The 16123-nt window shown below is 40.5% G+C and overlaps 1 protein-coding gene across 1 annotated transcript in view; it reads left to right on the forward strand.

Annotated features, from left to right (window-relative positions):
* Window positions 1-16123, forward strand: part of SPATA18 (spermatogenesis associated 18) — a 49717-nt gene that overhangs the window by 21905 nt on the left and 11689 nt on the right. Inside the window, exons 5-8 of the mRNA XM_012441129.3 lie at window positions 5323-5418; window positions 7061-7300; window positions 12950-13199; window positions 15548-15706. Coding sequence (XP_012296552.2) covers window positions 5323-5418; window positions 7061-7300; window positions 12950-13199; window positions 15548-15706 — 745 coding nt within the window. The remainder of the gene's footprint in view (window positions 1-5322; window positions 5419-7060; window positions 7301-12949; window positions 13200-15547; window positions 15707-16123) is intronic.

Genomic DNA, 16123 nt, shown 5'->3' on the forward strand with positions numbered 1-16123 from the left:
TACCCTTTCATATGCCTTTGGCCCTATTTGCTTTATCATTTATGGGTGCCTTCTCTCTCTGTATATATTCTCTCCCTCAACCATTTGAAAGTTGCATCCATGAAGGTGCTTGATGCTTTTCCCTGGATTTCTTAGTTTAGTTTTTTATTTTTATTTTTATGTTATTTCAATAGATTTTGGGGAACAAGTGGTATTTGGTTACATGGATAAATTCTTCGGTGGTGATTTCTGAGATTTTGGTGCACCTGTCACCTGAGTGGTCTACACTATAGCCAACATGCAGTCTTTTATACCTCACCCTCTTCCCACCTTTCCCTCCAAGTCCCCAAAGTCGATTATATCATTCTTATGCCCTTGCATCCTCATAGCTTAGCTCCCACTTTTAAGTAAGGACATATGATACTTGGTTTTCCATTCCTGAGTTACTTCACTTAGAATAATGGCTGCCAGCTCCATCCAGGTTGCTGCAAAGGCCATCATTTCTTTTCATTTTATGGCTGAATAGTATTTCATGGTGTATATATACCACATTTTCTTTATCCACTAATTAGTTGATAGGCATTTAGGTTGGTTCCATATTTCTGCGATTGCGAATTGTGCTGCTATAAACATGCATGTGCATGCATCTTTTTCATATAATGGCTTCTTTTTCATTGGGTAGGTACACAGTAGTGGGATTACTGAATCAAATGGTAGTTCTACTTGTAGTTCTTTCAGGAATCTCCCTACTGTTTTCAATAGTGGTTGTACATTCCCACCAGCAGTATAAAAGTGTTCCCTTTTTCTCCACATCCATGCCAACATCTATTATTTTTTGATTTTTTAATTATGACAATTCTTACAGGAGTAAGATGGTATTGCATTGTGATTTTGATTTGCATTGTGATTTAAATTTGCATTTTCCTGATAATTAGTGATGTTAAGCATTTTTAAAATATGTGTATTGGCTGTTTGTATATCTTCTTTTGAGAGTTGTCTATTCATGTCTTTTGCCCGTTTTTTAATGGGATTAATTGTTTTTTTCTTGCTGATTTTTTTTGAGTTCCTTGTAGATTCCAGATAGTAGTCCCTTGTCAGATGCATAGTTTGCGAATATTTTCTCCCATTCTGTGGGTTGTCTGTTTACTCTGCTGAGCAGAAATTTTTGTTTCTTTGTTTCTTCTGCTGTGCAGAAGCTTTTTAATTAGGTTCCATTTATTTATTTTGGTTTTTGTTGGATTTGCTTTTGGGTTCTTAGGCATGAATTCTTTGCCTAAACCACTATCTAACAGAGTTTCCGATATTATCTTCTAGAATTTTTATGGTTTCAGCTCTTAGATGTAAGTCTTTGATCCATCTTGAGTTGATTTTTGCATAAGGTGAGAGGTTTCAGTTTCATTCTTTCATATGTGGCTTCCCAGTTTTCCCAGGACCATTTGTTGAATAGTGTGTCCTTTCTCCACTTTGTTTAGTTTTAACCCACCTGTGGTTCTTATTCTATTTTTAAATTTAAGGTATGACTGAAAGAATTTGTTCTCCACATTCTGTGATAACCATCTCTCTCTTCCTTCCCTTACATTGCCTACTTGTCTCTTAAGCTGGGGTGCTGCCCGCTATGGAATGAATGGCCCACCCAAGGAGGTTCCCTTTATCTAATCTTGTGGAGACTGGTTTGGATCTGACTTAGTTACAAAATGCAAATTCCAATAACTTTGGCCTAATGGCCACAACTCTGCACAGGTTTGATGAAACCCCAGGCAAGGGAAGACTTCTAGATTTTATACCTGAATTCTGGTTATGAATCTTGCTTTTCCTTCTCTCCTATATCCAATCTATCAGATTGTCCAATTGAAACTACCTCCTAAACTTTCACACTTGCCCCTTTCTTTCTATTCTGCCACCGCTGCCCTGATTCAAGCCTCTGATATCTCTTTCTTGAACCAATTGCCTTCCTTCTAACTGGCTTCCCCACTTCAATTTTCGCTCAACCACCATCCATATTTCACTTAGCAAATATATATATATATTATTGTATCAAGTAATCCTTCTGATTAAAAGCAGTTAGTTTCCTCCTTTTTAAAATATTACATCATATTTTATTTTAAGTTCTGGGATACACATGCAGGATGTGCAGGTTTGTTACATAGGTAAACATGTGCCATGGTGGTTTGCTGCACAGATTATCCCATCACCTAGGTATTAAGCCCCACATACATTAGCTATTTATTCTGATGCTCTCCTTCCTCCCAACTCCCAACATGCCCCAGTGTGTATTGTTTTCCTCCCTGTGTTCTCATTGTTCAGCTCCCACTTATGAGTAAGAACATGCAGTGTTTGGTTTTTTGCTCCTATGTTAGTTTGCTGAGGATAATGGCTTCCAGCTTCATATATTTCCCTGAAAAGGACATGAACTCATTCTTTTTTTGGCTGCAGAGTATTCCATGGTGCGTATATACCACATTTTCTTTATCCAGTCTATCATTGATGGCGTTTGGGTTGGTTCCATGTATTTGCTATTGTGAAGAGTGCTGCAGTAAACATACATGTACATGTGTCTATAATAGAATTATTTATATTCCTTTGGGTATATCAAATGACATTTTTGGTTATAGATCCTTGAGGAATCGCCACACTGTCTTCCACAATGGTTGAACTAATTTACATTCCCACTAACAGTGTGAAAAAGTTCCTATTTCTCTGCAGCTTTGCCAGCATCTGTTGTTTCTTGATGTTTTTAATAATCACCATTCTGACTGGCATGAGATGGTGTCTCTCTGTAGTTTTGATTTACATTTCTCTAATAATCAGTGATATTGAGCTTGTTTTTATATGTTTATTGGCCACATAAATGTCTTCTCTTGAGAAGTGTCTCTTCATGTCCTTTGCCCACTTTTTGATGGAGTTGCTTGTTTTTTTTTTCTTATAAGTTTGTTTAAGTAGTCTCTTCATTTATACTTAGAAAAAATTTCTAAATTTCTCACCAGGGCTCTCATAGCACCCCTCTTGTTTTTCTGCTCCAGTGCCATCTCATGTCACTTTCCCCCGGCCCAGTCTACTGTCTACTTCCTAACCTTGAAGGCTTTGCCTGTGCTCTTCCACTACCTGAAAGAACTTTCCAGTCTTCCACTGGCTCTTTGCCTGCCTGGCTCTTTATTATCCTCCAAGTCTCAGGTTAAATGTGCCTTTCTCAGAGTCCTTCTGTGACTACCAAATGTTAAAAGGTCTCTGTCCTCTCCTTTAATTCTCTTTCATGGTGATCTGCTTTTCTCATAATAGCAATTATGAGAAAAGTTAGAGAGTGAAGTCACAACTGGGGAACTAAAAAATAAACTTGCTTGTGTATTTATGATCTATCACCCTGACTAGCCTGGAAGATCCAAAGGGCTACTGTCTTGCATTGCTGTCTGGCACTGTTGTATCTCCAGTACTGAGCATCATGCCTGGCTCATAGTAAGCCCTCAATAATGTGCTCAGTGAATGAACAGATATGCAGCAAAACATTTCAATAGAATGCCAGCCTGATTAAAACAATTCTTGGCATATGAATGTACTTTTCTTTCTTCTCTCTGTATGTCATCCGAGCATGTGAAGTCAGCATGTGTGTTTGCTTGTATGTGTTAGGAGAAAAACACCCAAGTTCTTCATTCCTGCTTGTATTCTCCTTCTTTTCTTGGCCCATTTTCTACAGTTCATTTTCTCTTGATATAAATGTTCATTTTCCCATATTTACTTTAAAAAACCCGTTACATCTTTAGATTTGAATTAAATCATACTAGTTTCCTTTCAATCTCCAGTAGCCATATTACGAAGTTAATGCTACTGTGGCCTTCTTTTCATCTTTAGATATTTCATTCATTCATTCATTTCTCATAAAAAAAATATACTAGCCAGGCACTGTTTAGGTGCCGGGGGTAGAGATGAATAAAATAAAATCATTCTCCTCAAATAGTTTAGAATGTGAATGCAATGATGTAAATGTGAATGGAGCTCAGAGAAGGGGAGACAAACTTTGTTTGGGAGAGTTGGGGATAGTGTGTGGAAGGCCCTTGCTGAGTGGGCATTTATTAGGGGAGGAAGCAGGTGGGGGATAGGATCTCTGGGATTGATAGGGATGCTGTTAGCACATTATTTCTCAGTCTGCTTCACTCTTTAAGTGAAAATCCCAGTGTTTTGCCTTCCACTGTTCTTCCATCTAGAGGGAAAGAGAAAGGCTGGTGTGAGTTTGATAGGCAGTTGCACTCTCTTAGCCTCAGGACAAGTGCTGTGATCTCTCACAGGGTCAGAGAAGTCAAGAAGACTTTGTCAACTCAAGTCTCACTGTTCTGGGGGGCAACTTTATTGAGGACCATTGGTCTTCATTCAATATCATCCATCTCACTTCCTTTTTTCTTATTTTTTTTTTGAGACATGCTCTCACTCTTGTCACCCAGGCTGGAGTGCAGTGGCACAATCATAGCTCACTGCAGCTTCAAACTCCTAGTCTGAAGAAATTCTCCCACCTCAGCCTCCTGAGTAGCTGGGACTACAGGCACACACCACCATGCCTGACTAATTTTATTTTTATTTTTTTATAGAGACAGGGTCTCACTATGTTGCATAGGCTGGTCTTGAATTCCTGAGCTCAAGAGATCCTCCTGCCTTGGCTTCCCAAAGTGCTGGAATTCCAGACGTGAGCCACTGCACCCAGCTCCACTTATTTTAAATTAGATAGACTTAAATAATAAGATTTATTATGATTTGTCTACCATGAAGGAGATTTGAACTAACAATGACAGAGATACAGTGAAAACTCAGAGAATTTGTGCTCAATAAGAGGTAAAGTCAGAGGCAGGAAGACATGAGTAGCTGTTAGTCAAGGGTGATTGTGAGGACTTTATAGGTGAGCACATTATTATTACTTTTTAATATTTAGGAAGTCTGCAGCTCCACAGTGCAAAGTAATAAATATCAATGTTTGGTATATTGTAGAAAAATGGAGATTTTGTAGAAAGAAGCAAGCTGGGGCTTTGGCGTAATTAAAGCAAATGAATTAGGAGGTTGAGAAGGAGAAATTGAACAGGTTTCTTTGTCCTTTATTTTCTAATACTAATAGTCTTTTGGGGGCAGTAGCTCTATAATTTCCTAGTGTTTGACATTTGAGCAAAGGATGTTAGCATGTTTTTGCATACAAGTCCACTACAATATTTCCAACATAACCTGATTGAATGCAGATGTCTTTTAACTTGATCTTGTTTATGTTGAATTTATGTCATATACCAAAAGTTCCTACGTGAGCCTCTGCCTTGATTTAGAAAGTCTGCCAATTTTGAAAAATCTGTCTTTAGTTACTGATTTCTCTTACAGTCTGGCTGAAACTGAAAAGAATCTTGAAGAAACCAAGAACAGATCAGCCATATCCCTTTTGGCTGCAGAGGAGGAAATAAATCAGCTAAAAAAGCAGTAAGAAAAGAAATTACAGGATTATTGCAGCCTAAATCATTGAACTTAGCATTTTTGTGCTCCATTACAACATGAAAGAATCTGTTCACCATCAGAGAGAAAAGGCAGAAGTATTTTTATTAATTATATTTATATTTACTACAAAAATATTACTTATCTACTGTGGAAAACTTCCAAAGTACAACATAGTATAAAGGAATATAAAAACCCTTTCATAATTCCAGAACCAGTGATTGTTACTATATTACATTCTCTCCAATTAATGCATTAAAAATAGAGCTGAGACTACAGAATAAAGTATATAAGTATACAATTCTGGATCCTAACTTTTCACCTGACATTGTTTTCCTCTATCACTAAGAAAAAAATACTGCAGAAGTTAGTTTTAAATAGGTTCATCATGTTCCATCATTTGGGTATTTCCTTTATATTGAATATTTACTTGTATACTAATTTTTAACATTGGAAATAATATTGGGATAATTTTTGTGGAAAATCTCAGTTGAATTATGAGATTATTCCTTTAAGATGAACTTCTAGAAGGGGAAAATAAACATTGATCTTTTAAGGTTATGCCTTCCTGGATTTTAATTTTGATCCCCCTCCCAAAAGAGTAAGTGGGAGGTGTATTTTACACACACACACACACACACACACACACGCGCGCGCACGCACCTTTTGATTATCCTCACACGTGTTCCAGTTCTGATTTTGTCAGGAACACCCATAGATCTTAGCTAGGAACACTGTTCTGTTTTCTACTTCTGTCTTCCCCCTCCCCATCATTTTAATCTTGAATTTCCTATTTGTTATACCTTCTCAAATCCATCGATCATATTACTCATCAATTTTCTGTAGCTCTGATTTTGTTCCTATTTGTAGTGCAGTTTTTCCTTCCATTACATCTTCAGCTTCTTTGCATCTTTCTTAATCTCATTAACTTCTTTATTTTATTAATCTTACCTTTTCAGCTTACATCCTTGTCATTTTCACCTCAGCATATTCTCTTCTTATGGCTTTTGCTCTTGCTTTATGGTGGCCATGCCTCTTTGTATTTTAATGAGGATGCCAATTTTATTTCTAAAGATTTTTTTGTGTGTGTTTTCTACATTATTTTCATAGGTTCACACTTCCAGCTAGTGTTTTGGATGTTATTCAATTTCCATTACACTTTTCTCTCATATTCCAACTGTTCAGAGAATCAAAGATTCTAATTAATATTAAATATTCCAATTAATATATTAAAAATAGAGTTGAGACTATTCAGAGAATTAAAGAACTAGTGAGGGTAGGAGATTATATTTTAGACCAGCTTCCTGAATAGCTTTTGGAGGGCAAATGTTTTCAGACTTTTGTGCAGTTAAAATCTGTCCAACGTGGGACAGTATGACTATGGGCCCACTGTTCTGCACGCGTGTCCTTTCTTTAGGAACTTTCCCCTATGCAAGCTGCAGACATGGAGTGGCATCCTGACCCTGTCAGTTCTGCTCCTTGCTAATCTGTTTTCCATCAGTTTCCCAATGCAATAATGGCAGGCTGAGTAGAGTAGCGTCTGTGGTTAAACATGCCAATGGCCGCTTATTGCCTTTTCCTTCCCTCACTCCTCTCTTCCCTTCCTCTGCCCTCTCTGTTTGCTGTTCAGGCTTAAATCTCTTCAAGCCCAGGAGGATGCTCGCCACAGAAACACAGATCACAGGAGCTCAGAGAAGAGGTGGGGGGAGCCTCGGAGCTCAGAGCAGGGGCGGTCTGAGCAGAGGAGCTCAGTCAAGCGGAACGCAGACCAGCGGGACACAGAAGCCACATCCGATTATGAGAAACAGCTCCGAAACCTGAAGGAGGAGATAGCTGTTCTGTCTGCTGAGAAATCTGGACTCCAGGGAAGGTCAGACAAACTCAAAGTTCTTCTCATTTAAGCGTTTTTTTTTTTTTTTTTTTTTTTTGATGAGTTAAGGGACTGGGGGGAATAAGTAAAACGATAACCTGAACCAAAACCTCACCAATCTGGCAAGGGATTGTTTTCTTAACTGCCCCTCTTCCAGAGAGAGAAAATACCTCCTGGCTTGCCAGCACTGGGACAGTAATTAACTTTGGGCTATGAGATATGGGGAAGGGGGAAGGAAAATTCTTTTTTTTTTTTTTTTTTTTTTAGACGGAATGCTGCTCTGTTGCCCAGGCTGGAGTGTGATGGCAAAATCTCCACTCACTGCAACCTCTGCCTCCTGGGTTCAAGCAATTCTGTCCTCCTCAGCCTCCCGAGTAGCTGGGATTACAGGCACACACCACCAAGTCCGGCTAATTTTGTTTGTATTTTTAGTAGAGATGGGGTTTTGCCATGTTGGCCAGGCTGGTCTCGAACTCTTGACCACAGGTGATCCCCCTGCGTTGGCCTCCCAAAGCTGGGATTATAGGCATGAGCTACCACGCCTGACCGTAAGGAAAGTTTTTGGGCTTGAAACCAGATTTGTGTGGGCCTGTGGTGCAAGAGGTGGTACCCACGTGGAAAGAATACTCTGTAATATGAGAGTCATTTTCTCTGAGGCCTGGGAGGCCTCTCCCTAGGGATGCTGTCCATTTTACTGCAGGGATGCTGTCTCTCTCTCCAGGGATGCTGTTTGTTTTACTGCAGGGCATTTCCTTTTTATATCTGACTTTGATGGCATGTGTAGGTGAAGTGTTCTTTTGAAATCCCTTTCTACTGATGCACAGATGTTGAGACAGGTCATCAAGATAGTGTTAAGTAAGGACAAAGTGGATGTTTCTCTGGAGTCTCTGCATCTCCCTTATTGTTTTTAACAACCCCCCTGAAGCCTCTAACATGTCCTGCTGCAGGCTATAAGAGCCCCCATTCCCATTGTCTAAATGTCACACAGTCTTTAATTTTGGGGAATCATTCTGTCAGTGTTGTGTTTGCGCCAACTTGTACTGGCTACCAAGAACCAATTCTGTGCCTGTCAGACATGGTGGTAGTATTTACACAAGGGAAATTGGCAAACACCATAAATGCATCTCCTCCCATCCAACCCAACCCCCTGGCTGTTGTACTCAGTTTTGCATTACCTTTTGCCAGATAGTTTCTTCTGTAAAACCTCCCTTTTTGGAGACTCATTTACTTTGGGCTAGCTAGTCTGATAACTTGCTTTGTACTTGAGAGCAAGATACTTTTTACTGATACAGTAGTTTATAATATGCTCAGTAATTCCACATATATTTGCTCATCTGACCTTCCAATCCCCACCTCCACCCTAAAATAGGGCAAAAGGTATATATGTGAAAACTGGGAATTCCAGCTACTTAGGAGATTGTGGCAGGGAAGATTGCTTGAGTCCAGGAGTTCTAGACCAGCCTGGGCATCATGGCTGAACTAATCTCTAAAAAACATTAAAAAATAAATAAATTAGCTGGGTATACCTGTGGTCCTATATCCTCTGGAGGCTGAGGCAGGAGGAACTCTTTAGCCCAGGAGTTTGAAGCTGCTGTCAGCTATGATTGAGCCAAGAGATTTTTGGAAACCAATCAGTAAAGGTTTTGACTCAGTTTTGGTTACTTTGGGAGAGTGTGTTTAGCCATTTGGCTTCTTTGAAAATTTCTTTGACATGAGTTTCCACTTTTCCTGACACATTAATGTAGATCAAGAGGTTTTACTGATGACAGCACAGATGCCTTCTTGTTTGGCTAGGAGATAATAAAGAGCTCATCTATTTCAAAAACCATTCCTGCTAGTGAGCCTAAGACTTTTCTAGCAATGATAGACTTGCACCAGTATTTGCTAAGGCCAGTATTTGCGAGTATTTCAAGAGAGGTGAAAAGTTTCCATAGTGTGATTTCACGATAAGTAAAACCTCCCCAAGGGGCAAGAGTTGCAATAATTCCCACAGCTCTGGCTACAATAAGTCCTGGGGCCCTTTTTCTTCTAGAATGGGATTCTAGATTGGAAGTTATGTTCAAGACAGTGATTTGGGTGGGAGCTATTGTACCCAGAGTACACACACCACAATAAAGAGAATTTTGAAGGTGAAATAAAGCCAAAGCTTGAAAAGGGCTTAAATAATTTTTAGCAGTACTGCAAAGCCATAAGAGCTCAGGATGGGGCAGGCAGATAATAGAGTGTTATTGGTTTGATTACAATGTTGAAAGCAAAGGAAAGGGGCCTTTGACAGTTTTTGAGAGGCCCCATACAAGAGGAAAAGTCATGTTAATGTCCCAACTGGTTGGGGGTGGGGTGGGGGACATGGCGATGGTGTTTAAAACCAGGGAAGTGTATGCACAATGGATAGGATATAAGTGGCATGATCGTTATTTACCACGTTGGTTTTATCATTGTAGTAACATACATGAATGGTATTAGGAGTGCAAGAGGTGGTGTATACTGAAGGCCTTACTATATTAGTTCATTTAAAAAGCTTAAAAATCAGCAGTGATGAGATAGATTCAGAGTTTTGTTGTAAGAGGCTAAGGCCTCAAATGGGTTAATGTCATCCACAGTAGTATCATTATAACAGTTGTACATCCCAAAGTAACATTACAAATTAAAACATTCCAATGATATTATGAGTATGGATGGTGGGGGAAATAATAAGATTACACAAAGTTGGAGATGTTTCCGTTTTACCAGCATGGAGAGAAATGGTTGGGGTAGGAAGGTGTGGGAAGAAGACTTGCTCAGCTGCAATTAGATTTACCCAAGGCTCATCCATAGAAATGGAAAAGACAAGGGCCTGGAAGGACTCAAGGCCCCATCAGTCAACTAGAGGATGACTTTCAGAGGCTTGGTTATAATCCAGGAATAGAGTTAGAGGTGCTTGTCCTTCCCCGTGTCCTCGTTCTGCAGTACCCCCTTGTCAGGTATGTTGGTGAGGTTGTGGCTGTGATGGCTTAGGAGAAAGAAGTGCCTCTCCATCACGAGGGAGGGAGGGACACTCACTTTTCCACTGATGCTCCTGTTTGCAATGAGGACAGGGTCCTGGGGCAGCTTGTAGCCTGGAGGTTTTGGTCATTTTCTACTCTAGTGTCCTGGATTTCTGCAACGATACAGGCCCCTGTTCTGTTAGTGTTATGGGGATGAGCCTTGGGGTTATTGGCTAATGAAAAAGAATGTGCCAGTGCTGTCACCATGCAATTATTGTGGTGCCGGCATTTTTCCTTTTTGAACCCTTTTTATTTTTGATATTTCCTCCCGATTATTGGAAATTAAAGGCTACATTTAATAAAGTAAGAGAGGGGCCTTTCTCTAACTTTTAAAGTGGGCCTTGCTCTAATTTTTGGAGTTTTTGTCTGATGTCTGGGGAAACCTGACTTATAAAATGTATTGCCAGAATGGGTACGCCCTTAGGGATTTTGGGGTCAAAACTTGCACCAGTGTAGCCTAGAAAAGGATGAGGTTCTCAGATGGCTCCTGAGTGATTTCTCATTATTAAAAGAAAACTAAAAGATTTTATTACTGCCTTTTTCATTCCTTCCAAAAAAAAAGAGATTATGTAATCTCGTTTGCTCCTGCTTTTGTTTGGGCTGGCATCAGTGTCCTGGTATTGCCGATTGGGTTCTGTGTCGGGGACAGCTTCTGCCCTGGCTTTTTCATTGTGATGATTAAGAACATGAGCTTCATCTGCCCGAACTTGGCCATATGTGTGATTTGTCTTCATGGGAACAGCAAGTAGTTAATACCACAAATATGTTTTGCTAGGTTAAATCAAAGGCAATAGTTAAAGCCTGAAATTCTTGAATGAACTTAGAGGGATTCTAACTAAATGAACTCAGACTTGGTTGAATTTGCAAAAGATCAGACATTAGAAAAGGGACATGAACTTGGATTGCTCCTAAATCTCCATTAGTCACCTCGCAGAGAGGCAAAACATTTTGGGATTTTCTGAGGACTCTGTACTAGTGGCATATGTGACTCCTGTGCAAGCATCTGAGAGGGATAAAGTATTTGGATATGGGGGTGGTTGATTAGGGGATGGAGCAGATGGAGAGAGTGTAGGTGAAGCAGGAGCAGGCAGAGGACAGTGTGATAGGCAAAAGGATCATCTAAGACACCAGAATTGGGAAGGAGGAAATTTCTTGGAAGGATAGATGAAAATTTTTATGTAATTCTGGGTTTTGAGATAAAGCCAAAAAGACCTGAATATATGGGACCTATGAATCCTTTTCGAGGTTATGGTAAAATGCATCGTCTAGTTGTAAAATAATATTGTGATCCAAAGTTCCATTAATAGGCCGATTTGATTTATTAGGGATTACAAAAGAAAATTATATGCTTCATTTTGAGAGTTTATGGGTCAAAATGGACTGATTGTTCATGAATGCAACCCAAGGGTGAGTTGGATGGAACTGAAGAATAAAGAGAATCTATGTTGGGTTTAGATAAGGGATTGCAAGGTCCCCAAATTCCTGAGGGATCTGGACCTTCCTTTTCCCTTTGGTTCACTCTGTTTTGGGGATAGAGGGCCTGCCCTTGCCTGGATGACCAGTCTGGCTGTGCCATTGTTTGAGTGGTCAGCTCAAACCTATTTGTGAAAGGGAACTCACCTGTAATTTGGGATGCGATGTCTGCACCAAAGTTGAATCCAAAATTGAGTCAACAACGGTAGAGAGTGTCTGTGCAGAACTGAGAACCCCACTGCTCATTTCCAAGGTGTGGTTTACACAACGTTGAGTGACAGTGGACTTACCACCCTGATGGGCAATAGCAAATCAACTCTTTTGTCTTGGCCTTTGGGTAACACTGGGGAGTGTCCTTGGCCAGAAACCATCAGTCACTAAAGAGTATTCAAGCTAGTTCACTGGCAGTCCAAAAGCAGAAAAGAGCCCTGGCTAGTGCCCCACCCTTAAGGGCAATGATAGACAGGTATCCCATCTCTAGGGCTTTGGGATCCCACCAAAGAGTGAACCCACCAGGGAGTGTCAGTTTCCAAGGGTAAAGAACCAGACCATCAAGGGAAACAGAGAAAAAGGAAGGGGAAATCCCAGTAAAGTCCCCATATGGCCACCAAGATGCCAGGCATGGTATCAGAGCCCTGGTAGCAGAGAGTGGTTGGCTTGCAGATGGTAAAAAGAATTCACCAGCAATAATAGGTTTGAAAAGGAAAGTTTTATTAGAAAGAAGGCTGCAACAGAGTGCAGTGGGGGCTTCAGCAAGAGAGGACTGAGCACTGTGGTGGATTTTCCTTAGGGTTCTTTATGGAGCTTAAAGTGGAAGCTTAAGGTAATTTGGGCCACATTTATCCCACAGGCCATGATAAATGATTGCATTTGTAGACATTTTGGTGCCTGATGTCAGCAAAGATTGTACAATGGGTTTTGAACATGCATGCATTCTGGAGATGTATAGAAATTCTAGTTACTTATAAATTTTTGGTAAAGAAAGCTGATACCAGATTCTGGCTTTGGATAGCAGGGAAGTCTTATCACGTCTGAATTCCTCAGATGAGGGGTTTTGCCTCCGGATGGTCGGATTGATGGCCACCAGGTGATCTTTGCTCTACTCAAGAAGCAAATCAAAGGGTTTCCCTGGCTGATTCTTCCTCATCAACAGGTGCTCCAGGAGCCGGTCTCCCAGCCCTGACCCTCGCAGCCGCAGCCGATCTGCCAGCTGCTCCACTGCTGTCAAGGTCAGGAGCCCGTCCCCAAACCGCTCCAAGCTGTCCAGTGTGGCGCGCAAGGCTGCCCTCTTGTCCCGGTTCAGCGACTCCTATTCTCAGGCCCACCTGGAAGCGCAGTGCCTGCTGCGGCGCTGCATCGACAAGGCTGAGACCGTGCAGCGGATCATCTACATAGCCACAGTGGTATGTGACACCTGCGGGACTCCCGGCTCCTTGGGGCGTCAAGGAGACATGTTTGGGTAACATGAATGGAACAACTTAGAAAGACTAGTGGATCCTGAGGTCACTGAAGTGGGGGAGATTCCAGTCTCCCCATCTATCTCCTTCCTTCTCTTCTTTCTTCCTTCCTCCTTCACTCCCTTTCTTCTTTCCTTTCCCCTTCCTTCCTTCCTTCCTCTCTCCCTCCCTCCTCCCTCCCTCCTTTCTTTCCTTCCTCTCTTTCTCTCTTCCCCCTCTCCCTCTCTCCTTCCCTCCCTCTCTCTCTCCATCCCTTCCTCCTTCTTTCCTTTATTTCTCCCTTCTTCCTTCATTATTTCCTTCCTCTCTCTCTTCCTTCCCTTTCTTCCTCCCTTCCTCCCTTGCCTTCCCTTCTTTTCCCTTCCCTTTCATTACAAATATTTGGGGAGGTGAATCATTTTCACAGTCAATAACTATTTATATATATATGTGAATAGTTCTATAATATTTATTTATTTAGTTAGTTATATTGACCAGGTGTTTAAGAAGTAGCCATAAATGCAGGACTATCTCAAATGGGTTTATACAAAGTTGATTTGCACTGTACCTTTTGTCTAATATGGACATATGCACACACAGTGGATATAGTATTGCCAATGCCTGTCATTTGGTTTCCTTCAGTTCTAAAAGAAAATCAGAAGGTTGTGATTGTGTTAACTCTCCTGTTTATTTAATTAAGAGTAGTTATTAAAACTGCTAACATATCAGCTATTTGAGTATGGCAAATTTAAAAAGTGCACATATGTATCCTTAATTTCCAAAACAAATATGTTTGTTTTATGGGTTGGTACCATACTAAGATCCTGAGAGTTCATAAGGAGAATTGTTGAATATTAAGAAACAAAACAAAACATTGGTATGAGAGCAGAATTATCAGAAATACTGAACTTTATCCTATATTTATTTAAATCAGGGGTTAGCAAACCATGACCTATGGACTGTATCTGGACCTGGCTCATATTTCTTTTCTTTTCTTTTTCTTTTTTCTTTTTTTTTTTTTTTTTTTTTGAGACGGAGTTTCGCTCTTGATACCCAGGCTGGAGCGCAATGGCGCGATCTCGGCTCACCGCAATCTCCGCTTCCTGGGTTCAGGCAATTCTCCTGCCTCAACCTCCTGAGTAGCTGGGATTACAGGCACGCGCCACTGTGCCCAGCTAATTTTTTGTATTAGTAGAGACGGGGTTTCACCATGTTGACCAGGATGGTCTCGATCTCTTGACCTCGTGATCCACCCGCCTCGGCCTCCCAAAGTGCTGGGATTACAGGCTTGAGCCACCGCGCCCGGCCTTTTTTTTTTTTTGAGATGGAGTCTTGCTCTGTTGCCTAGGCTGGAGTGCAGTGGTGCCGTCTTGCCATCTTGACTCCTGGCAACCTCTGCCTCCTGGGTTCAAGCTATTCTCCTTCCTTAGCCTTCTGAGTAGCTGGGATTATAGATGTGCACCACTACACCCAGATAATTTTTGTATTTTTAGTAGAGATAGAGTTTCACCATGTTGATCAAGCTGGTCTTGAACTCCTGATCTCGTGATCCACCTGCCTTGCCTGCCAAAGTGCTGGGATTACAGGCATAAGCCACTACATCCAGCCCCCGACTCATATTTCTAAGAGAAATACTACTGCCTGAGAGCTAAGAATGTAAGAATGTGTTTAGATTTTTAAAGGGTTGTTAACAACAACAAAAAAGAAACTGTATGTTGCCCAACATGCCTACAATATCTGCTGTCTGGCTCCTTATAGAAAAACGTTTGCTGTCCCCTGGTTTAGATAATTAAGAACCACTTACTGAGTTAGTTAAAGCTCTGTAAATGTGCAGGCCACATCTTCCTTGCTTAAGTGAGTTTTCTCAATGCTTACCACACAATAGGCATTTAATAAATATTTGTTGAATTAATATATGCTAGGAAACATGGCTGAGTCTTGATACGTGTTTATAACATAAACACTACTGATCATTTTCTCTTATTTATTGACCAGTAATGTGATATTACTATGGGCTCATAGCAGAGGATTTATTTCCTTCAATCTCTGTACCGTCCTGCTTCCTGCACTCAGAATTTCCAGAACAGTGGTCAACTGTCTTGACATTAGTGAGCATGGATGATCATATATGTGTTTATGTACTTTTCAAAATTAGAGATGTATTTCCTTCCAGATTAAAAATGTTTTTGACTGACTGCGTTTAGTTATCAGGAAACCACTATGATGTTGAAGCTCAGATTCTTTCTAATTCCTTGCTTTGCATCTCTTCACCTACCTGTTTCCACCAAATACATTTGCTGCATTTTTATGTGCAGGAGGCATTCCATGTAGCAAAAATGGCATTCAGACATTTCAAGATCCGTGTGAGAAAATCGTTGACACCATCTTACGTGGGGTTGAATGACTTTGAGAATGCTGTCTCGGACTATGTCGTTTGTCACCTTGATCTCTATGATTCCCAAAGCAGTGTCAATGTAAGTGTTGGGTCTCTTATTAGGACTAGTTTGCTGCTGCTGCTGCTGTTTATATTGAGTACTGATAACTCAGAAATGCATCCAGTAGTTAGTATTAATTCTATGTAATGAAAAAGAAGAGAAGAACAGCATCCACTTTACTTGGTAGCATCTTCCATTATTGACTGTTTCTTCCTTAAACATTATGGGGAAGAAATTGTCTGAGTTTCTTTAGATAGGCTCTTCAGGAGACAGAATATCATAGTTCTTAAAAGCAAAGATTTTGGGAAAAATAAGTATGGATTTGCTTCCTGACTCTGCCACTGACTAGCTGTGTGATCTTACACATTTAGTTAATCTCTCTGTGCTTTAGTTTTCTCATCTTTAAGTGGGAGTAACAATGTTTGTTACTCCACAGAGTCACTGAGAGCATTAAAT

The sequence above is a fragment of the Aotus nancymaae genome, unplaced genomic scaffold (assembly GCF_030222135.1).
Source record: "Aotus nancymaae isolate 86718 unplaced genomic scaffold, 86718_ANA_hifiasm-v0.15.2.pri h1tg000006l, whole genome shotgun sequence".
NCBI lineage: Eukaryota > Metazoa > Chordata > Mammalia > Primates > Aotidae > Aotus > Aotus nancymaae.